Genomic DNA, 25,120 nt, shown 5'->3' with positions numbered 1-25,120 from the left:
TGTTCAAAAGAGTAGCCACATTACAACAATTTATCGTTCTATCCTCTATGCGCTTCTACAGGTTCTGCCTACATAACGAAGTGGATTTATCCCAATTAGTAAGGCACAGACGCTTTGTATTATGACTTTTGTGAGAACTCAGCGAGACCATCTTTCAGTACTCACAGGCTACTTTTCCAGCCTATTGATATCAGAAATAATTTATAGGCATCATGCATAAGTGACAGATGAGGTTGTAAAAGAGAGATTTGGGCGGATTTAGGATCCAAACTACTAGGTAAACGATATGCCTTGGAATAGCCATTATATAGTTTTATCAAACGTTAACATGGCAAGTGCTGACAGACATTTAGGGAGGTGCAGCGGGGTGGGGTGGGGGAGTGGGGCGGGAAGGGAGGCAGTAGGTCTTTAACTTTTCTAAGCGGATTTATGCGTTCCATAATTTCCATAATTCATATATGAGGAATGCCAAGATCATTCCTGCCCCATCAAATGTCCAATCCTCCCACTCTCCCTTCCTAACTCCAAATTCCTTCGTAATGATCTCTTTCTCAATGAGACAAAGTCTTACTTCCCTTCCTTATTGATCTCAGCTGCCTTGTCATGTGTAAAGAATATGATATCACATGAAAGCAACGAATTCTAACACTTTATCCGAAATGCATGGTAGTTTCAGGCTGTCATTAGTTATTTGATGCTTGCGAATGAGGTCAGTGCCAATGATTCAATGTTCGTTCTATGTCTTGACAACAAAAGAAGCTTCAACTATATTAATGGACTAGAAATGTCCAAGAAGAAATCTCACCTGTGGCCAAAATTGCAGAATGTTGTATTAAACCATCCTAATGTTAGTGCCCTATGATTTATATATTACATAGAACCTATTAGTAGCACAATGCATTTGATGACCAAGACAATGGTTATATCTTTTGCAACAGTTCTCTCAAGTTAGTGGAAGAAAGAAATAAGGATTTAGGTTTAATGACCCACTGTTGCAGTGTGTTTAGAGATGGAATGAGGCACAACAAGTGTGACAATTTGTTGAATAAACTACTGCAGCATTTGCTTCAAGTAATTTAGTGAAGCTGGAGAAGATCCACATCAGGTTTATTGGACATAGAGTTGTGCCCCACACCTTCGAAATGAGGTTTCAGTGCCAAGAGATTATATTCAGAACTGCATTTGTCTTAAATGATTAAGTGGAGTCATATGATTTCCTAGATGTCAAGCCAGTGCCATGTAGACATACCTTCTCTGTGCTTTACCTCCATTTCCCAGTTATTCATACACTGTGAGCTACAACAGTGTGGCTAAAACAGTGTTTGGGTAGGAATATTAAGGAAAATGACAAATAATTTTTGTTTAACATATTTTATTACATTATACTGGCATAAAAATTACATTGTATCTTCAGTCTATAAATATAAATAAATATCTACAATCTTGGATGTAGCAGTGTCAATGAAATGTTTTCTACAAATCACTACATACAACTTAAGGGGAAAATAGATATAATTCTGTTCTCAAAAGGTGATTAAGCAACAAAATCACGAATATTGTAAAACGACATTGTCGATATAGTTCAATTAAGACACTAACTTTCCAGTCAGAGAGTGATCCAATAAAGCCCAAGAAAAAATAAGAAGCTTATGTAGACACTCCCACATAGCGCGAATACTGTACTGTATATACACTGGCTGTACAATGTGTTGATTCTCCTGAGTTTGATCAGTCGGGAAACATAAGACCACATACAAAGAACTTGTGTCATCTGTGTAGTTCATTGTACAATGGTATCATCAGTCGTGATTGAAAATATGCTTTGGAAAAGTAATGAGTGAGGAAGACAGTCTTCCACATATCAAAGTGAACGATTTTCTTATCTGAAATAAATGAAAAATGATCATAGTATGATAAACTTATTTACAATATGAAAGAATAGCTAAATGGATATGATAAAACTGAATGCTGTGAGAATTGTTTACTCAAGGATAGAAGCAGAATAGGAAGGGCAAGGGAAGGAAGCGTGTGGACAGGAGGTGTGGATAATGTAAGGAAGAGAATATGAACCATAGAAGCAACATTTGCCACTCAAGGATACTTGCAATATTCCCAACAGTGTGACAGCAAAACATAGACAGTACAAGAGCACATACCACTGTTGTGGTAACATATGTATATGAAATTTAATTTACTCATTACTGACTGAGTGATGGATATGAAGAGATTGATTACAGTAAATATTTAATTTTAGTAACAATTAAATGGCTACTCAGACACAATTTAGTGAGTACACTAATATTTGGGTCATAGTTTGGGTTAGAGATTGCATCATTAGGTAATATTAATAGAGAAATTAACATGTACAATCATATTTTGAACAGTAGGCACAAGTAGTTTTTGACATTGTTCGTGAAACATGCATTAAATACTGATGAATCTCATAAACTGTGACAAGAACTGTGTCAAGCGCTAATAAAATAAAGATGGTACTGATACTGAGAGGAGCACAGTTGTAAATAAGTGGCCAGATGAATGCTATTAATGCTACTTGCGCAGAGAAGAAGAAAAACTGGCATTTGGAGAATAATTGTTTCTTCTGTTAATACTTCCAGGTGGAGAGGCTGTGGTCACTGCTTAAAACTATTCACTAACCTTTTGTTCCTGTATGCAGGGTACACATTCAGAGGTGAGTCACTGACAATTCTTTAGAAATTTCAAGGTGCCTGAACTTACAGGGATAGAAAAAGCAGATGTAAACAGAAGTAGAAAGTGCTTTCCTATTACTTTTGGAGAATACGTCGGGCAAATGTACGTACGATGGAAGAATGTGTTCTATTTTTTGTAGGAATAAAGGTTGTGAAGTTTGGGAGGGTAGCACCTTTGTGAGAAATCAGAATGGGTTCAAAGCACAGTAGACTGAGCAATGAATGACGTTCTAATGGGAACCATTTAAATGACAGAAACAGTCACAGAAAAGAAATAAAGAGGAAAGTGAGGCAGTCGAATACGTGTTAGGAACTGCCACTGGGGAAATATGCGAATGAGAGATACGGGCTGGAATGTGGTACAGAAATGGAGCTACAGAGTGTTAGAGAGTGGTGTCGGCTAGGAGCATCCAGTAGAGGGAGAGTAACGCGCTGCACTGTAATGTAAACTGTTTACACAATGCTCGAAATGGAATGGATGAAAGGCGAGCGGTGTGGGCGAAAGGAAAGTGAGGCACCGTTCGAGTGAGTAGCCGCCGGGAGCTGCTGCCGGAAGGACGTGCAGTGGCGGCGGGTGGTGTGTGGCGTCGCGGCGGCTCAGGCCGGGCAGTCGAGGTTGTCGAGCAGCGTCCAGGCGGCACCGGTGGCGGCGCAGTGCGCGCGCACGGAAAGGTTGCGCGCGGCTGCCCAGGAGCGCAGCGGGTATAGCGCGCAGTCGCACGCCAGCGGGTTGCCTCCCAGCTCGAGGCGCGCCAGCGAGCGCAGAGGCGCGAAGGCGGCGGCGGGCGGCGCCAGCAGCTCGTTGTCCTGCAGGTCGAGCCTGCGCAGCGCGCCCAGCCCGGAGAAGGCGCCGGCGGGCAGGTCGCGCAGCCGGTTGGCCGACAGGTCGAGGAAGAGCAGCGCCGACGAGGCGGCGAAGGCGCCGGGCGCGGAGGGCAGCGCGCGCAGCCTGTTGCGCGCGAGGTAGAGCGCGCGCAGGTGCGGCAGCGCGGCGAGCGCGCGGCGCGGCAGCGCGGCCAGGCCGCAGCGCGACGCGTCGAGCACGAGCAGCAGCGGCGCGCGCAGCCAGGCGCCGTCGGCGGGCAGCGCCGCCAGCGGGTTGCCGTCCAGGAAGAGCTCCTGCAGGCGCGGGTTGTGCGCGAACGTGTCGGCGTGCAGCGCGCGCAGCCGGTTGTCGCTGAGGCGCACGGTGCGCAGCAGGCGCAGGCCGCGGAACGCGTCCGGCTCGACGGCGGCCAGCGCGTTGGCGCCCGCGTCGAGCAGCTCCAGCGCCGACAGCCCCAGCGCCGCCAGCGAGCCGTTGCGCAGCGCCGTCAGGTTGTTGTCGGACAGGTCGAGCTGCTGCGCCGCCGGGTCCAGCGAGGCCGGCAGGTCGGTCAGCCCGGCGGCCCGGCAGTCCGCCTTGGAGCCGGTGTACGTCCAGTAGGTCTTGCACGGCGACGGTGCCAGCTCGGACTCGTCCGAAGACGAGGACGCCGACGCCTTCATCGTCGACAGGGGCGCCGAGACGACGGCCGGAGCGGCCGACGCCCACGACGCCAGCAGCAGCAGCGGCAGCGACTTTGCGATACGTAACATCTGCGAGACACAAATTGTCGGGGTAAACGCACTGATCTGAGCGCACTATTTGCACGTAATAAATTATTAACAGATGTGTCGAGGAAATCGAATGAGGAACAGTACTGGCCAAAAGCACCTTCCTGCAAGGTTCGCAGGAGAGCTTCTGTGAAGTTTGGAAGGTAGGAGACGAGGTACTGGTGGAATAAAAGCTGTGACGATGGAGCGTGAGTCGTGCTCGGGTAGCACAGTCGGTAGAGCACTTGCCCGTGAAAGGCAGGGGTCCTGGGTTCGAGTCTCGGTCTGGCACACAGTTTTAATCTGCCAGGAAATTTCATATCAGTGCACACCCTGCTCTAGAGTGAAAATTTCAGTCTACAGCCTTCAGGTTGATAACAACTTAACCATTCAATGTAACTGGTAATGAACTTACACTGGACAGCCGGGGTGGCCGAGTAGTTCTAGGCGCTACAGTCTGGAACTGCGCGACCACTACAGTCACAGGTTCGAATCCTGACTCGGGCATGGATGTGTGTGATGTCCTTAGGTTAGTTAGGTTTAAGTAGTTCTAAGTCTAGAGGACTGATGACCTCGGATGTTATGTCCCATAGTGCTTAGAACCATTTTTTTTATCACCTGCACCCATTCATGTCCATTGTGCATTCCGACGGACTACGGCAATTACAGCAGAACAATGTGACACCCCACAGTTGCAGAATTGCTACAGAGTCGCTTCAGAAACTCTCTTCTTAGTTTAAACATTTCCAATAGCGACCAAACTCTCTAGACATGAAAAGTTCTAGGGGACTGATGACCTCAGAAATTAAGTGCTCAGAGCCATTTGAACCATTTTTTGAACAAACTTAAAATTAGTTTTTGTTTTAGCTACATGTTCTACCAGCTTTTGATTAAAAATAGAAAGAATTTTCCAGAAGACTTATTTTAGGCTAGGTTTAAAATCTGATACGTTACCTGTCAGACATTTTGTCTTACTCAGCGAGAGATAGAAGTACGAGTATTTCTGCCTAGTTACTGAGCTCCATTCTGAGATGCTGACAGATATAGTCTCGAGTAACGAGGTCCATTTTTTTCATTGTCTTGTAGGCGTGGACATTACTATCCTTGAAGGGAAGAAGACGAGCTTCTCGCGAAATAGAGAAAATTTATGGAAACAGCATTTGCGACAGACGGCAGAGCAATATTGCAATCTACAAAATCCATCTCCATCTACATCTACATTCTGCAAACCACTGCAAAGTGCACAGCACTGGGTACTCATCATCCTACCATTTTTTATGACTTCTTTCTCCCTCATCCGTGCATGGAGCGGAGAAGAATGCTTCTTAAAGACATCTGTGCCGCTGTAATTAGGCTCATTTCACTATCGACATCCCTGCGGGATCAATACGTAGAGTACTATAGTATACGTCCAGATTCTTCACTTAAAGCTGGTTCATGAAACTTCCTAAGCAGGCTTTTCTGGGACATTATGCATCTACCTTCTCAGTTTGTGTTGATTTCCTCAGTTAGTCCTTTTTGACACAAGTCCCACATACTTAAGCAATATTCTAGGGTGTGTCCTACAAGCATTTTGTAAGCAATTTCCTCTGTAGACTGGTTTCCTTTCCCTAGTATTCTAGCAAGTGAAGTCTGCCACGTGCTTTACCTGTGGCTGAGGCTATATGATGACGAGCAGTGGTAGAAAGTACTCTAGCCATGTACTGTACTATGACTTAAGGAATATACGCTAATCAGCCAGAACATTACGACCACCGACCTGCTATCGATAGAAACCCGTCCAGGCGATAGCAGCATCACCTCGTAAGGAATGACTGATAGTCTGACACACGCACGGTGCATGTAGTATCACTGAGCGTGCTGTCTGAGTGTGTAATGGGGAAGGCAAGCGATCTATCTGTCTGACCGAGTGCAGATTGTGATGGCCTGGAGGCTCGGCAGGAGCATACGGGAAACTGTACCACTTGTCGGGTGTTCAAGGAGTGCTGTGGTGAGTGTCTTCCAACACGTCGCGAAACCAAGGTGGAACCACGTCTAGATGTCGTGGGGATGGGTGGCCACCCCCCATTACATACGTCGGATGTCGTAGGCTGGGCAGACACGAAAAACAGAACAGGTTGCGAAATGTGGTGGAACTACACTACTGGCCATTAAAATTGCTACACCAAGAAGAAATGCAGATGATAAATGGGTTTCATTGGACAAATATATTATACTAGTACTGATGTGCGATTACATTTTCAGGCAATTTGGGTACATAGATCCTGAGAAATCAGTACCCAGAACAACCACCTCTGGCCGTAATAACAGCCTTGATACGCCTAGGAATTGAGTCAAACAGAGCTTGGATGGGGTGTACAGGTACAGCTGCCCATGCAGCTTCAACACGATACCACAGTTCATCGAGAGTAGTGACTGGCGTATTGTGACGAGCCAGTTGCTCGGTCACTATTGACCAGACGTTTTCAGTTGGTGAGAGATCTGGAGAATGTGCTGGCCAGGGCAGCAGTCGAACATTTTCTGTATCCAGAAAGGCCCGTACAGGACCTTCAACATGCGGTCGTGCACTATCCTGCTGAAATGTAGGGTTTCGCGGGATCCTATGAAGGGTACAGCCACGGGTCATAACACATCTGAAATGTAACGTCCGCTGTTCAAAGTGCCGTCAACGCGAGCAAGAGGTGACCGAGACGTGTAACCAATGGCACCCCATACCATCACACCGGGCTTCCAACGTGCGTTCACCGCGATGTCGCCAAATACCGACGCGACTATCATGATGCTGTAAACAGAACCTGGATTCATCCGAAAAAATGACATTTTGCCATTCGTGCACCCAGGTTCATCGTTGAGTACACCATCGCAGGCGCTCGTGTCCGTGATTCAGCGTCAAGGGTAACCGTAGCCATGGTCTCTGAGCTGATAGTCCATGCTGCTGCAAACGTCGTCGAACTGTTCGTGCAGATGGTCGTCTTACAAACGTCCGCAATTTTTGACATGGCCGCACGATCCGTCACAGCCATGCGGATAAGATGCCTGTCATCTCGACTGCTAGTGATACGAGGCCGTTGGGATCCAGCACGGCGTTCCGTATTACCCTCCTGAACCCAACGATTCCATATTCTGCTAACAGTCATTGGATCTCGACCAACACAAGCAGGAATGTCGCGATACGATAAACCGAAATCGCGATAGGCTACAATCCGACCTTTATCAAAGTCGGAAACGTGATGGTACGCATTTCTCCTCCTTACACGAGGCATCACATCACCGTTTCAGCAGGCAACGCCGGTGAACTGCTGTTTGTGCATGAGAAATCGGTTGGAAACCTTCGCCATGTCAGCAGGTTGTAGGTGTCGCCACCGGCGCCAACCTTGTGTGAATGCTCTGAAAAGCTAATCATTTGCATATCACAGCATCTTCTTCCTACGGTTAAATTTAACGTATGTAGCACGTCAATTTTAATGGCCAGTAGTGTAACATCAGACTTTAATGCTGGGCCGAGTACAGGTGTGTTTGAACACACAGTGCACCGAACACTCCTAACGATGGGCCTCCGCTGGCACAAGTGGCCGAGCGGTTCTAGGCGCTACAGTCGGGAACCGCGCGACCGCTACGGTCGCAGGTTCGAATCCTGCCTCAGGCATGGATGTGTGGGATGTCCTTAGGTTAGTTAGGTTTAAGTAGTTCTAAGTTCTAGGGGACTGATGACCACAGCAGTTAAGTCCCATAGTGCTCAGAGCCATTTGAACCATTTTGATGGTCCTCTGCAGCCGACGACTCATGCATGTTCCAATGTTAACAGCATGACATCAGCAACTACGACTGAAATGGACACATGACGATTGGCACTGCATGTTGGCGCACTGACAGAACGTTGCACGGTCTGATGAATCCCGATATCTTGTTCATCTTGCCGATGGGATGGCGCGAATCCGTCATCTTCCAGGGGAACAGCTCCTTGGGAAATTTTGATGTGGGCATGTATGGGTCCATCTGAGCTCGTGCAAGGCACCGTGACGGCCAAGGAGTATCATACGCCGGTTGCAGACCACGTACACCCCTCCATTACGATCGTGTTTCTTGACGCCGGTTGCATTTTTCAACAACGTAATGTGCGGCATGTCACAAGGCCAAGAGTGTGATGGAGATGTTCGAGGAACACAGTGCCGAGTTCCAATTGATGTGCTGGCCCGGCAACTACCCAGATCTGAACCAACTCGAACGGATCTGGGATGTTATTGAACGTGCCATCAGAGCTCATCGCCCCCTCCCAGCAAATTACGGGATTAGGTGACTTCGTGTGCAGATGTGATGTCAACTCACTCCAGCGACCTACGAAGGCCTTACTGCTTCCATGCCACAATGCATCGCCTCTTCTTATCTGGCCCATAGGTGGACGTACTGGCTATTAGGTACGTGAACATAATGTTCTGGCTGATCCATGTATATCTATATGTAGAAATACGGGAAACTCAACATCTTTATGGATGTAACGCAATGCGTAGTGCCTCGTTTTCGTACTAGGAAATACGATATTGCAGCGCCTGCGTAATTTCGAATGACGATGTGATGTTCCTTCTGAAATGCATGTGTGTCCGGAGGAACATGTACTGCTGCGACTACAGCCGTCACGAAATGCATGAAATGTATTCGCAGTTGCGAATATGGACTACCATCAACCGCGTAATGGAATGACGACTATGAAAATTTGTGTCGAATACATTTCATGTACTCGGAAATGATAAACAGACATTATATAAGAATTGCGGGAAACGTAACCCCTGTCACAACAGATAGAGCAGCTTCAAACGCAATAGCTAGTACTGCGAAATCTGCGCGGAGAATGAATCGGAGGATTGGCTTTTACTGCGGAAAAAATAAGTGAAGATAAGAACTAGAAATCAAAACAGCTGTGTTGCACGTATTGTACGTCACACAATCTATTGGAGCTCAGACGGCGTTTGGCGATTTCAGCGTACCGCGTGGCGTTTTTGAAATGCTTGTCCGCTGTTTACGTCTCTGTGTGATACGGGAATGTTGCGTAAGCTAGAGGCTGCGTAACCATTTAACAGCGAAGAATTACACGAGTGCCTTGAAAACAAATGTTTGGAAATTTGGGGTAAGTTCCTACGGGACCAAACTGCTGAGGTTATCGGTCCCTAGTCTTACACACTACTTAAACTAACTTACGATAAGGACAACACACACACACACCCATGCCCAAGGGAGGACTCGAACCTGCGACGGCGGGAACCGCGCGGACCGTGGCAACGTGCCCAGAGACCGCGCGGCTATCCCACGCCGCCTTTGTAAACAAAGCTATCGAGGTTAACACCCGCAGACCAGCACACAACACGAAAATTCGCGACAGATTACATCTTTGTGCTGCAGCAGGAATAGAACGTGGACCTTCGTCTTTAGCAGCCAACGCTCTGCGATCAGATGTACAGAAAACCTACGTCTCGTTCACTCTTCCACAGAGGATAACTGAAAACGGAGCTTGGAGTTGCTGTCGAGTTCCTTACAGACTTTGCGAGTGAATCGTGCCGCTATTGGTCACAGTTTAGCGAAGTTTCTTCTAGATCAGATACGTTTTCTGTGGTAAGAAAAGAGGATAGATCACATCCATCTACAAAAATGGAATTAGAACCGATCCACAGATCACGTCCGTTTCCAGTAGACCCAGTAAACATACCCCCCCCCCCTCCCCCCCCCCAACCCCATTCTTTAAAGAACAGGACTCTCATGTATAAGACGTCTCATCTTGAGAGCTACGTGTTGTGCAGTGCTGTAATTTTTCATGTACGTTTAGTGGAATATGTGGAATCTGTCTACATAATGCGTTGCGAATAGACTTAGTAGTAAAGAAGTACTAAATTAAAACGTCATGCCTAATATTGAAGTTTTACTGCATGAACAACAAAAATGCAGTAAGTCATCAACTTTTTTCTTTCATTTTGTTACGGTGTTAGCGAGAAGAAGTTTCTAAAAGGTTTAAAATTATGAGTAAAGTTTGTTGCAAGTCACCAAATGCTCTCATTCTGGGTGACCGTAGACTGAGTAATTTTTGCGCCTGTCAAAATAGGGGCCAGCTTTCAAAGACAGATATCTGTAGATTTCTGCTTGATACAGCGATCACTGAACTAATGAGATCATTTTACCATTGCCTTCTCCAGTATGCGACACTGGACGGATGTATCTTTTATGTGTCTTTATCTCGACCGTAACCAAACACAGTTATGTGTAAACGACACTGATACATCGTGGCCAGTTCCATCATACCAACATTCTGGACCATCTGTCGTGTGGCTTGATGGCTTTGTGGTAAGTGCTGAACAATAAATCAAAAAGCGCGGCTTTCGGTTTCCGCTGGATTAATCAGTTCAAAGTCTGAGTGAGGCAAAGAAGATGTCACCGTCAGTAGGGTCGTGCCAGAAAAGAACCACAGTGATCAAACTACCTTTGCGCTCAGGTTGCTTTACAAATAGGAGTTGGCCAGGACTAAATAGCCACCGTATGGCAGGATTTAATGAAACATGATTTCGTGAACAGTGGACGTCGCCACAATTACGACACTGGTGAAAATGTTCTTACTCTCAGTCTACCTAAAGATGCGTAGTTTATTTAGGTCAGCACAGCCGTGTCAAATTTAACCGTTTCCCCAGATGTTAGATAAAGCTGCGATGGGTTGAAACCTACCTCATGGGAGAATGAATACGACAAGAAAATGTATAGCTACTGATTGCTGTTTCGGCCAAATTGTCGAAGTTTTAAACCACATCCACTGGTTCAAAATAATGCGGAATGTTAAAAATAAATTTACTTGTAGCTGCGTTGTGGGAGCTAGGATGTTGATACCGATGGGTCCCTTTAGGATTTCATAGTACCATTCCCGACACATTGGACGCTTCGTCACAATGCCCAATCGAGAAGATCGTAACTATACTACACAACCTTTCCGAATAGTTAGTTCCAACTAATGGTCTTCGTCAGATTCTGTTAAAAACAAAAGGTGTAAAAGTTTCTCCTTGATTCAGGATATTTAATTATTTTTTTAAGAAAAGCTTTACATTTCCGGTCTCAGAAAGTTATTTTCACCAACAAACCTGGTATGAATTTTATCAAAAACTTCCGTCGAAAGCTAAAGAAAACATCTCGTAGAAGACATCATGGTTCGGCTGAGAGTGTGTTCTTTAAGTTTTATTTGTCACTAGTGGCCAATTTCTACTACATCATAATTATCAAACATATATGACCATACACACATCAAAAAAGTTTTGCATCACCCCGGTTCCAAGAACTCATGAAGACAGACGTTGACTGTGAATAGTATATCACAGACATAGTCCGTTTTACTGTTCAGAGACGTCACTAAACCCTCCCAAAGATGTAAACAACCATGCATGAGCAGCGCCTATTAGACGGAGGCGGTCCGACAGCCGTTCAGTTCCAGTCATTCTACTAGGAAGGAGGTACACGGCTCGTGTTGTCTGTAGTTCAACCATGCCTAGACGGTCAATACCGCAGTTCGATCGCGTCCGCATTGTTACTTTGCGCCAGGAAGGGCTCTCAGCAAGAGAAGTGTCCGGGCGTCTCGGAGTGACCCAAAGCGATGTTGTCCGGACATGGAGGAGATAGAGAGAGACAGCAACTGTCGATGACATGCCTCGTTCAGGCCGCCCAAGGGCTACTACTGCAGTCGTTTTGCGCTACCTACGGATTATGGCTCGGAGGACCCTGACAGCGACGCCACTATGTTGAATAATGCTTTTCGTGCAGCCACAGGACGTCGTGCTACGACTCAAAGTGTGCGCAATAGGCTACATGATGCGCAACTTCACTCCCGACGTCCATGCCGAGGTCCATCTTTGCAAACTACGAAACCATGCAGCACGGTACAGATGGGCCCAACAACATGCCGAATGGACCGCTCAGGATTGGCATCACGTTTTCTTCACCGACGAGTGTCGCATATGCCTTCAACCAGATAATCGTTGGAGACGTGTTTGGAGGCAACCCGGTCAGGCTGAACGCCTTAGACACACTGTCCAGCGAGTGAAGCAAGGTGGAGGTTCCCTGCTGTTTTCGGGTGGAATTATGTGGGGCCGACGTACGCCGCTGGTGGTCATGGAAGGCGCCGTAATGGCTGTACGATACGTGAATGCCATTCTCCGACCGATAGTACAAGCATATTGACAGCATATTGGCGAGGCATTCGTCTTCATGGACGACAGTTCGCGCCCCCATCGTGCACATCTTGTGAATTACTTCCTTCGGGATAACGACGTCGCTCGACTAGAGTCGCCATCATGTTCTTTAGACATGAACCCTATCGAACATGCCTGGGATGGATTGAAAAGGCTGTTTATGGACTACGTGACCCACCAACCACTCTGAGGGATCTACGCCGAATCGCCGTTGAGGAGTGGGACAATCTGGACCAACAGTGCCTTGACGAACTTGTGGATAGTATGCCACGACGAATACAGGCATGCATCAATGCAAGAGGACATGCTACTGGCTATTAGAGGTACCGGTGTGTACAGCAATCTGGACCACCACCTCTGAAGGTCTCGCTGTATGGTGGTACAACATGCAATGTGTGGTTTTCGTGAGCAATAAAAAGGGCGGAAATGATATTTATGTTGATCTCTTTTCCAATTTTCTGTACAGGTTCTGGAACTCTCGGAACCGAGGTGACGCAAAACTTCTTTTGATATGTGTATATACATGACAACTGACTATGACCATTTGTTCGAACCTGGCCAGTAGTGACAAAACAGTTTATTCAAATAACACACTATGACTTCTTTTACGCAATGTGTAATAATGTCCTGTGGCGCACCGGCCTGGTGCAAGTCTTTCAACTGCAGGCCACTTCGCGACTTGTGTGTTCGACAGCCAACGCCAGCCCGATTTCCTCGGACGGTCACCCATCCACGTACAAATCGAGCCCAGCGTTGCTTAAATTCGGTGATCGCGTCTGAACCGGTTTTACCAACGCGGGAAGGCCGTTGGCAACGTATATGTGAGGTTTCTGGACCCAAGTGTAACGACCAACGAACTTGGTTCTGTATGCGTGAACAACGTGAAAACAATTTCACCAATATATAGGTGCATTTCAGTGCACAATATCGTGAACTGAAACAGTTTGCGTTGTCTTAAAAAGTAGTTGCTTAAAAGAAGACATTTTCTGACTCACGCTCTTTTTCTGTTTGAAATGAAGTGCTTCTTTCAAATAAGAACCGAGGCTACGAAGAAACATTATTTCGTTTCGGAAATTAGTAGCGACTGTGCTCCCTATCATAGTTAACTACTAAAATACGGTGCTAGAATACTGCCGGCGAGAAAAAAATTCATACCATGTTTGTAGATAGCGATGTCTTGCCTGGATCGCTAATGTGAAAATTTTTTTTCCGAATACATGAAAGAACATCAGTAAAGATGCAACAGGTCGCATGACTTCCTAACGACACTACGTCAGTCCTCAATAACTCCCCCAACCCCAGCTCTTAATTCTTAAAATTCCTTAAAATATCGAACCCCCGCGAATGAAACAGCTACAAATGTCTCATTACTTTAAAAACAAGATATTGAGTTAAATATTTGACGTACAGCATATAATCGATGAAAAGCTTAGGAAAGGGTTCGAAATTGTGTTTAAAGTTTGATGGGACTTGCTAAGCGCTCTGATTGCCAAACACTGGATGACTACATTATCGCTAAATTGCACTCCCTTCTAAAAAAAAAAAAAGCTAACTTTCCACGCATTTCAATGTTTGTTACGTCGTACCTCTCGAACTGTGCCGTACAATGATAGAATATTGCAGGTACATTCAGTGGGATGTCTGGATACGGTGGCCGAGCGGTTCTAGGCGCTTCAGTCCGGAACCACGCGGCTGCTACGGTCACAGGTTCGAATCCTGCCTCGGGCATGGATGTGTGTGATGTTCTTACGTTAGTTAGGTTTAAGTAGTTCTAAGTTTAGGGGACTGATGACCTCAGCTGTTAAGTCCTATAGTGCTTAGAGCCATTTTTTTTTTTTTTTTTGTGGATACCGTCTGCAAGTGTGTTGCGAACTGAGTTACCGCTAAAGAAGTAATAAATTAAAACGTATTGCCTCATGCTGAATTTTTATAAACAGCGAAAATGTAGTAAGCGATAAACTTGTTTCCTTTCGTTATTGTTTGGAGATGTCGGTGAGGAAAAGTTTCGTAAAGTTTCGAAATTATGTATAAAGTTTACTGGAAGCCGGTAAGTAATCTCTTTCTCAAACACAGGGTGAATATAACCTGAGTAATATGGTCAGCGTGATGTATACTGCCTCAAGGCGTTAAACACTCTGTAACCTTAGTACCAGACTTACTGCGCTTAACTTTTAACGTAAGATTGTACCTCTTAAGGAGTAGATTGTAACAGCGTTTTAAATTTTTAAATTCAGCCAATAATCACATGAAATATCTAAAATCAAATTTTTGTTTGTCCTTCCAGCAGTTAGAAATATAACCTGCACTGGATTATGGTCCATGATAACTTTTTTCAACGTACCACAGTGCTTTAGAGGAAGTTAAGATGAAAAATTTGGCGTAGGACGCTTGTAATCTATCAAGTCGGGAAGGTACCACAAATACAACGCAAGCTACTGCGCATGCCCATCGCACCAGGTTTTCAATATTCTCTCACTCTGTTCTCTCAAACTATTGAGCCTAGAGGAGATATTAATAGGGCCTTTTTTTATAGGATATTCAACGTAGTGTAATTTTGTACTGGGATACGTTTACGCTAGAGGCCGCGATTTTCGAGTTATTCAAACAAAACGGACGGATGTGAACTTAAAATGCATTCCACCCTCAAACTCATCCCTCTTGTTCAGGATTTTTGTTTGGGATTTTGTTCATGGCACTCCCTCCTATTATCGTACAAAAGTTTGTGACCACATGAACTATTTCGCATATTCGATCTTTTTTGGTTTTCATTGACTGGGCTATTATTACGCCACCGGCTTAGCTGTGCACTTACAAATTGTAAAATTGACATTTATGTAAATTTTATCTCACAATTTTGACAAATTTTACAGCATAAAATTAATGAAAAAATACATTAGTTTATGTAGCCTTTTTATTACGATACTATGGTGTTTGTAAAGCTTAATTTTCGATCCAATTGTAATTAGATTCTGCAGAATTTTTATAAAAGTCATTTTTCTTTCATTTCCCTAACAGGGATGTTTATATTAACGATGTTAACGAAACAGCCGATTAAGCTGGTGGCGTCAATGAAACTTAGTTAATGAAGACAGAAAGGGTCGCTAGGGGAAGTAATTCACGAAGTCGCAGACCTTTGCACGGTGGTAGGGGGGGAGGGGGGGGGGGTGCCACGAACAAAACACCAAACAAAAATCGTGATCGTGACCGGTAAGGGGGGAGTGTGACGGCGGGGGTACGTTTGAAGGTCACTCCCGTTCGTTGATTTTGAGTAACTCAGAAACCACGGCTTCTATCGGAAACGTATCCCAGTATAAAATTAAACATTAAATTTAATACAAAATGGTCCTGTTAGGTTTTTCCTCTAGGACCAATAGTTTGCGAGAAGAGAACGAGAAAATATCGAAGATCTCTCAAGACGCGCATGCACTGTAGCTTGGGTTGATTTTCTAGGCGAATTTGTGGTAGGTTGGCGATTTGATAGACTACAAGCGTCTTGCATCAAACTTTTCGTCTCGACTTGCTCTACGCCTTGGTACGCTGCAAACAATTATCGTCTACACCAGTGCTTCCCAACATTTCTTAGACCATTACTTATGACTGTCCTCGCCCCCCCCCCCCGCTCCCCCGTCAACTGTTGCCCCCCCCCCCATCCCCCACGAACTGTAACACCTAACTAAACTGTAGGCTGAAAGACTCTTCTAGGAACACTTTCATTTTTAAAAACGATGAAAGATGAATGATATTTGGTTTGTGTATGTGTGTGTGTGTGTGTGTGTGTGTGTGTGTGTGTGTGTGTGAATGAATAACGAAGGAAATCGTGGTGCATTGCAAGTGCTATCCACAACTCCTTCTCAGATAAGAAAGCTAACTATCCACAGCGAGGGTAGACACTTGTTTAAAATGTGTGCACTATATTCATAATTCGTAAATCACTTGGTTGCGCTCCTTACTTCTGAACTGGCAGCAACTGGAAGACTTCGGGCTGTTAATGATTTGTGTCTGCCAACAATGACTAATAATAATAATTATAATAAAAATAATAATATTGTTTACAGCGCTATAGTAGCCCTTATTGTAGATAGTGTCGGAAGTTCCATGCGGCTTTTCGCGGATGATGCTGTAGTATACAGAGAAGTTGTAGCATTAGAAAATTGCAGCGAAATGCAGGAAGATCTGCAGCGGATAGGCACTTGGTGCAGGGAGTGGCAATTGACCCTTAACATAGACAAATGTAATGTATTGCGAATACATAGAAAGAAGGATCCTTTATTGTATGATTATATGACAGCGGAACAAACACTGGTAGCAGTTACGTCTGTAAAATATCTGGGAGTATGCGTGCGGAACGATTTGAAGTGGAATGATCATATAAAATTAATTGTTGGTAAGGCGGGTACCAGCTTGAGATTCATTGGGAGAGTCCTTAGAAAATGTAGTCCATCAACAAAGGAGGTGGCTTACAAAACACTCGTTCGACCTATACTTGAGTATTGCTCATCAGTGTGGGATCCGTACCAGATCGGGTTGACAGAGGAGATAGAGAAGATCCAAAGAAGAGCGGCGCGTTTCGTCACAGGGTTATTTGGTAAGCGTGATAGCGTTGCGGAGATGTTTAGCAAACTCAAGTGGCAGACTCTGCAAGAGAGGCGCTCTGCATCGCGGTGTAGCTTGCTGTCCAGGGTTCGAGAGGGTGCGTTTCTGGATGAGGTATCGAATATATTGCTTCCTCCTACTTATACCTCCCGAGGAGATCACGAATGTAAAATTAGAGAGAGTCGAGCGCGCACGGAGGCTTCCCGGCAGTCGTTCTTCCCGCGAACCATACGCGACTGGAACAGAAAAGGGAGGTAATGACAGTGGCACGTAAAGTGCCCTCCGCCACAAACTGTTGGGTGGCTTGCGGAGGATAAATGTAGATGTAGCTACTGCTGTGTTTTACTGTCAATTAATTCGTTTATCTGTTTCTAAGCAAGTAATGAAGCAATGGACTACTGCAGGTACTATCTACAACTGGAGAAGACATTTTCGTGAGATATTTAGCATTTGTTACCTATATGTCTCACTTTTATCGTCAGTGATGTACAGGACAAAGCACAACATACGTGCGTAGTGAGTAGACTATGTGAGGAACTTGTAACCTCCACTACATTAATGCTATTGATTCTCAAAGTAATTATTGGTAAATTATACAGTCAGTATTGGAGCACTACAAAATTGTGTGAATAGTAATGATTGTTTGAAAATAATTCAGTTTCGTGAATGAGAAAGAATTGGATCTTTTAGTTTTTAGCCCTCAGAAAATTTCATTTTACGCCTCGGGGGGTAATTTCCCCTAGGTTGGGCTCAAATGTTTCAAATGGCTCTGAGCACTATGCGTTAATTTCTGAGGTCATCAGTCGCCTAGAACCTAGAACTACTTAAACCTAACTAACCTAAGGACATGACACACATCCATGCCCGAGGTAGGTTTCGATCCTGCGACCGTAGCGGTCACGCGGTTCCAGACTGAAGCGCCTAGAACCGCACGGCCACACCGGCCGGCAGGTAGACTGGATGTAAGTACATTTTCACCAGTGTCGTAATTGTGGCGGCGTCCACTGTTCACGAAATCATGTCTCATTAAATTCTGCCATACAGTGGCTAACAAGCTAGGGAACAAGTGGTCTACACCCTGCAGGTGGACTAGAATCTGATGACGGGAATCAGATAGGCTGCAAACAGGTCCGGTTCCGAGAACATTTTTCGACACAAACGACTTATCGTTTGGCGCCCCCCCCTTTCCCCTCGCGCACTTATAGACGGGTCAGCTTTTGCTGTTAGCTGCAAAGCGCACTGTATACAAATCTTGCTTTTGAGCCCCTCTCCAAGCTAGGCGCCCAAAGCGGGCTCTGCTGATTGTGATACAACCTGTGCTGAAATCATACAGTTTGTGGCACCAGAGGCACTCCTCTCTCCTCGGCGCCCCAAAGTGGCAGTTCAAAATGGTTCAAATGGCTCTGAGCACTATGAGACTAAACATCTGTGGTCATCTGTCCCCTAGAACTTAGAACTACTTAAACCTAACTAACCTAAGGACATCACACACATCCATGCCCGAGGTAGGATTCGAACCTGCGACCGTAGCAGTCGCGCGGTTCCGGACTGAGCGCCTAGAACCGCTAGACCACCGCGGCCGGCCAAAGTGGCGGGTTGAGTCGCTTGGGCCTGATTGCGAATAGCTCTGTTTTCAAAGTCATTGATCAGACATGAATTTTCCGTTTGCAGCAGCCCATTAACACGCTGAGACGGCTAGCACAGTGGAAGCAGTGCGCCCCGCTATCGCGTGATGACGCCCCAGCTGGGCAGCGGGCGCTGGTACCTTACCAGGAGCGACAGGTCGTGCGTGGCGCGTGGTACGGCAGCGGGCGGAGCACCTCGGCGGCGACAGAAGCGGAGCGAGACTGGCACTGCGACGCCACACGCACATGCGTGAAAGCTGCTGCGTGCCCGCGTGCGAAAAAAAAGGAAACCGAACAGCGAGCGCGGCCAAGACAAATATTTGCTCTGGAGCAGATAAACGCGCGGAAAACTTTGCTGCCTCTCGGCTCCCTCCCTGCCTCCGGATGCGTCTGGCGCCTTCCAGACTGCTGGATGGGGTGGGGCGGGCATCGTCTTCTGTCAAGTGCCGAGGCTGTCGCACGCCAGCCGACGGGCAACGGGCGGCACTGCAGGGTAGCATTGAGGGTCGAGTTGCCGGAGCGGGAATCACAGTTTCTTAGTTTCGCTCCTCCCCTCTCCCCTCCACCACCCAGTACAATTTTCTGTTACTCCCACTTTCAATATAACACTTTTAGCGTAGTTGCCTAGGACTTAATATAAAATACACTACTGGCCATTAAAATTGCTACACCACGAAGATGACGTGCTATAGACGTGAAATTTAACCGACAGGAAGAAGATGCTGTGATATGCAAATGATCAGCTTTTCAGAGCATTCACACAAGGTTGGCGCCGGTGGCGACACCTACAACGTGCTGACGTGAGGAAAGTTTCCAACCGATTTCTCGTACACAAACAGCAGTTGACCGGTGTTGCCTGGTGAAACGTTGTTGTGATGCCTCGTGTAAGGAGGAGAAATGCGTACCGTCACGTTTCCGACTTTGATAAAAGTCAGATTGTAGCTTATCGCGATTGTGGTTTGTCGTATAGCGACATTGCTGCTCGCGTTGGTCGAGATCCAATGACTGTTAGCAGAATGTGGAATCGGTGGGTTCAGGAGGGTAATACGGAACGCCGTGCCGGATCCCAACGGCCTCGTATCACTAGCAGTCGAGATGACAGGCATCTTATCCGCATGGCTGTAACGGATCGTGCAACCACGTCTCGATCCCTGAGTCAACAGATGGGGACGTTTGCAAGACAAGAACCATCTGCACGAACAGTTCGACGACGTTTGCGGCAGCATGGACTATCAGCTCGGAGACAGTGGCTGCGGTTACCCTTGACGCTGCATCACAGACAGGAGCGCCTGCGATGGTGTACTCAACAACGAACCTGGGTGCACCAATGGCGAAACGTCATTTTCTCGGATGAATCCAGATTCTGTTTACAGCATCACGATGGTCGCATCCGTGTTTGGCGACATCGCGATGAATGCACATTGGAAGCGTGTATTCCTCATCGCCATACTGGCGTATCCCCCGGGGGTGATGGTATGGGGTGCCACTGGTTACATGTCTCGGCCACCTCTTGGTCACATTGACGGCACTTTGAACAGTGGACGTTACATTTCAGATGTGTTACGACCCGTGACTCTACCCTTCATCCGATCCCTGCGAAATCCTACATTTCAGCAGGATAATGCACGACCTCATGTTGCAGGTCTTTCACGGGCCTTTCTGGATACAGAAAATGTTCGACTGCTGCCCTGGCCAGCATATTCTCCACATCTCTCACCAATTGAAAACGTCTGGTCAATGGTGGCCGAGCAACTGGCTCGTCACAATACGTCAGTCACTACTCTTGGTGGACTGTGGTATCGTGTTGAAGCTGCATGGGCAGCTGTACCTGTACACGCCATCCAAGCTCTGTTTGACTCAATGCCCAGGCGTATCAAGGCCGTTATTACGGCCAGAGGTGATTGTTCTGGGTACTGATTTCTCAGGACCTATGCACCCAAATTGCAAGAAAATATAATCACATGTCAGTTCTAGTATAATATATTTGTCCAATGAATACCCATTTATCATCTGCATTTCTTCTTGGTGTAGCAATTTTAATGGCCAGTAGTGTAAAATATTTTAATCTATAAAACCGCCATGTCTACCTGTTTCGACATGCTAATCTCAAAACTATTTGATTATTTTTTTCATGGGTTTTTCACAGTAAATTTGACTGTAACCCAGGGTAACATATAGACTCTATTTCATGAAAATCGAATCACGAAATAAAGATATATCGTGATTTCAAGTTTTGTCGGAAACCGCCGAGTATGCTTGTCTGTTTGAATACGCTAATCTCCTAAATTACTAGACGAATTATAATGGGTTTTCAAGGGTAACATGAACGTAACTTGAGGTAACATATAGGCTTCATTTCCTCAAAGTCGTATCACGCAAAAAAAAAAAATAATAATAAAAATAAAAAAAAAATTAAAAAAAAATTAAAAAAAATCGTAATGTAATGTTCTGGAAGTCTGCTCAGCTTAGTAGTTCGGTTGTTTACTTAGTGAGAGCGTGGCACACCAAAGAACCAATAGACGACGCTGTTGGTTTTTTTACCCCAGTGACAGAAATACCGGGTGATCAAAAAGTCAGTATAAATTTGAAAACTGAATAAATCACGGAATAATGTAGATAGAGGGGTACAAATTGACACACATGCTTGGATGACATGGGGTTTTATTAGATCCAAAAAAATACAATGTTCACAAAATGTCCGACAGATGGCGCTTCATCTGATCAGAATAGCAATAATTAGCATAACAAAGTAAGACAAAGCAAAGATGATGTTCTTTACAGGAAATGCTCAATATGTCCACCATCATTCCTCAACAATAGCTGTAGTTGAGGAATAATGTTGTGAACAGCACTATAAAGCATGTCCGGAATTATGGTGAGGCATTGGCGTCGGATGTTGTGTTTCAGCATCCCTAGAGATGTCGGTCGATCACGATTCACTTGCGACTTCAGGTAACCCCAAAGCCAATAATCGCACGGACTGAGGTCTGGGGACCTGGGAGGCCAAGCATGACGAAAGTGGCGGATGAGTACACGATCACCACCAAACGGCACGCGCAAGAGATCTTTCACGCGTCTAGCAATTTTTTTGGTTCTAATAAAACCCGATGTCATTCCAAGCATGTGTGTCAATTTTTCCCTCTCTATCTACATTATTCCGTGGTTTATTAAGTTTTCAAATTTATACTGACTTTTTGATCACCCGGTACTTTCGGAAGTTTACGCCAGCGACAACATTAAAATTACATGGTTAGGATATAAGGATTTACTGATTTCGCTTTGTGTGTTAAAAGCTTAAGGAAAATGCTTTGCTTCTTTCGATAGGTTTCATTTACTTTGGACTTATTGGCCACGTAAACGAATTTATTGACAAATTGATCCTATAAGGATTCCATTTTTACCGACTGCGGCACGCAACCCTAAAAACAGACGGTATGAAAAGATCCTTCTTCAACCTCTGCTGGTAAGCACAGGAATATAGCTAGTAATAATTGTAAAAGATTATACCCAAACATGTTTATGACAAAACAGACGTTAAGAGGCACAACTTCCAAGGTGAAATTCTTGTAAGAATTGCCACGGCCCTTTGAAATTTAGACAGGCGTGAGACAAAATGACAGACTATCACCTCGACTATTGAACTTTGCTCCAGAATGGTTCAAATGGCTCTGAACACTATGGGACTTAACATCAATGGTCATCAGTCCCCTAGAACTTAGAACTACTTAAACCTAACTAACCTAAGGACATCACACAACACCCAGCCATCACGAGGCAGAGAAAATCCCTGACCCCGCCGGGAATCGAACCCGGGAACCCGGGCGTGTTTGCTCCAGAAAAGATTGTGAGAATTTGTAAATCAGAACTTGAAAATAAAGGAATAATCCTGGTCTGCTTACGGAAAAAATGGGAAAGAATTAAAGTCACCTGCACGTGACTCTCTCCTCCTAGCATTGTTCTTTCATCCCTGACGACCTTAATTTTGTCATATCGAACTTTGGTATCAGCACGGTCTTCATATGTAACGTGAAAGATAACTCCATAGACAAACTTCGGGAACTTCTTCGGGGATACCTTCTGAGTATGGTTGTATACTCAGTATCACTTACTTGCGTTAGCCGGCCGGGGTGGCCGAGCGGTTCTAGGCACTAAAGTCTGGAACAGCGCGACCGCTACGGTCGCAGGTTCGAATCCTGCCTCGGGCATGGATGTGTGTGATGTCCTTAGGTTAGTTAGGTTTAAGTAGTTCTAAGTTCTAGGGGGCTGATGACCTCAGAAGTTAAGTCCCACAGTGCTCAGAGCCATTTGAACTTACTTGCGTTGTAAGATTCTAATATTATTTTTCAACTGCAATGTACACTGAAGAACTAAAGTGACTGGTACACCTCCCTAATATCGTCTAGAGCTCCCACGAGTGTGCAAAAGTGCCGCAACACGATGTGGCTTAGACTCGATTAATGTCTGAAGTAGTACTGGTCGGAATTGATACCATGAACCCTGCAGGGCTGTCTATAAATCCATAAGAGTACGAGGGGTTGGAGATCTCTTCTGAACAGCACGTTGCAAGGCACCCCAGGTATGCTCAATAATGTTCATGTATGGGGAGTTTGGTGGCCAGCGGAAATGTTTAAACACCGTAGAGTGTTCCTCGAGACACTCTGTAGAAATTCTGGACGTGTGGGGTGTCGCATTGTCCTACTGGAATTGCCCAAGTTCGTCGGAATGCACAATGAACATCAATGGATGCAGAGGATCAGACAGGATGCTTATGTACGTGTCACCTGTCAGAGTTGTATGCAGACGCATCAACAGTCCTATATCACTCCAACTGCACACGCCCCACACCATTACAGAGCCTCCACCAGCTTCAACAATCCCCTGCTGAAATGCAGGGTCCATGGAGGTTGTCTCTGTATCTCTACACGTCCATCCACTCAACTCAAATTTAAAAGAAACTCGTCCAACCAGGCAACATGTTTCCAGTCGTCAACACTCCAGAGCCTGCGTTGATGGGTCCAGGCGAGGCGTAAAGCTTTGTGTCATGCAGTCCTCAAGGGAACACAAGTGGGCCTTTGGCTCCGAAAGTCCATATCGATGATGTTTCGTTGAATGGTTCTCACGCTGACACTTGTTGATAACCCAGCATCGAAATCTGCAGCAACTTGGAGAGAATTGCACTTCTCTCACGTTGAACGATTCTTTTCAGTCGTTGTTGGTCCCATTCTTGCAGGATCTTTTTCCTGGCGCATTATGTCGGAGATTTGATGTTTTACCGGATTCCTGACATTCACGGTAAAACATCAAATATCTCACATCGATGCGGCCGGAAAAAAATACTGCAAGAATGACACCAAAGACGACCGAAGAGAATCGTTCAACGTGACAGAAGTGCATCCTTTCCGCAAATTACTGCAGATTTCAATGTTAGGCCATCGAGAAGTGTCAACGAGTGAACCATTCAACGATACATTATCTATATGGGCTTTCGGAACCGAAGGCCCCTCGTGTACCCTTCATGACTGCACGACACGAAGTTTTAGGCCTCGTCTGAGCCCGTCAAAACCGGCATTTGACTGTTGATGAGTGGAACATGTTGCCTGGTCGGACGAGTCTCGTTTCAAATTGTATCAAGCGGATGGGCTTGTACGAGTATGGAGACAACCTCATGGATACATGGATCCTGCATGTCAGTAGGGGACTGTTCAATCTGTTGGAGGCTCTGTAATGGTGTGGGGCGTGTGAATTTGGTGTGATATGGGACCGCTGATACGTCTAGACACGAATCTGACAGGTGACACGTACGTAAGCATCCTGTCTGATCGCCTGCATCCACTCATGTCCATTGTGCATTCCGACGGATTTGGGCAATTCCAGCAGGACAATGCGACATCCTACACATCCAGAATTGCTACAGAGTGGCACTAGGAACACTCTTCTGAGATTAAATACTTCCGCTGGTCATCAACCTCACCAGACATGACTATTATTGAGCGTACCTGGCATGCCTTGCAACGTACTGATCAGAAGAGGTCTCCACCCCCTCGCACTCTTACGGATTTATGGACAGCCCTGCAGGATTAATGGTGTCAACTCCCTCCGGCACTACTTCAGCCGTTAGTCGGGTCCGTGACATGTCGTACTGCAGCACTTCTGCATGCTTGCGTGGCCCTACGCAATATTAGGCAGGTGTACCAGTTTCTTTGACTCATCAGTGTACAACGCTAATATCGTTTGCAAAAACTACCAATTCTGGATTTTGGATATTAAGTGGAACGTCATTCAAATATATAAGGAAGAGGAGTGCAACCAAAATTTAATTCTGTAGCCTCTTTCTGCGATTTTTTTCTCCCAAGTCACTAAAATTTTTTACCCTCCCAGTACTATTGGTATTATTCCACAACTTTTTGCA

General features: G+C 45.6%; 1 protein-coding gene and 1 pseudogene across 1 annotated transcript in view; both read right to left on the bottom strand.

Annotated features, from left to right (window-relative positions):
* Positions 1-3,305: 3,305 nt before the first annotated feature.
* The window catches only part of LOC124606472 (leucine-rich repeat-containing G-protein coupled receptor 6-like), a 103,276-nt gene continuing 81,461 nt past the window's right edge, over positions 3,306-25,120 (bottom strand). The window contains exon 2 of the mRNA XM_047138453.1: positions 3,306-4,286. Coding sequence (XP_046994409.1) covers positions 3,306-4,286 — 981 coding nt within the window. The remainder of the gene's footprint in view (positions 4,287-25,120) is intronic.
* LOC124607784 lies at positions 13,186-13,305 on the bottom strand (annotated as a pseudogene).

This window comes from Schistocerca americana, chromosome 3, assembly GCF_021461395.2.
Source record: "Schistocerca americana isolate TAMUIC-IGC-003095 chromosome 3, iqSchAmer2.1, whole genome shotgun sequence".
NCBI lineage: Eukaryota > Metazoa > Arthropoda > Insecta > Orthoptera > Acrididae > Schistocerca > Schistocerca americana.
The sequence above is the reverse complement of the archived record's forward strand: the minus strand, read 5'-3'. Positions and strand labels throughout refer to the sequence as shown.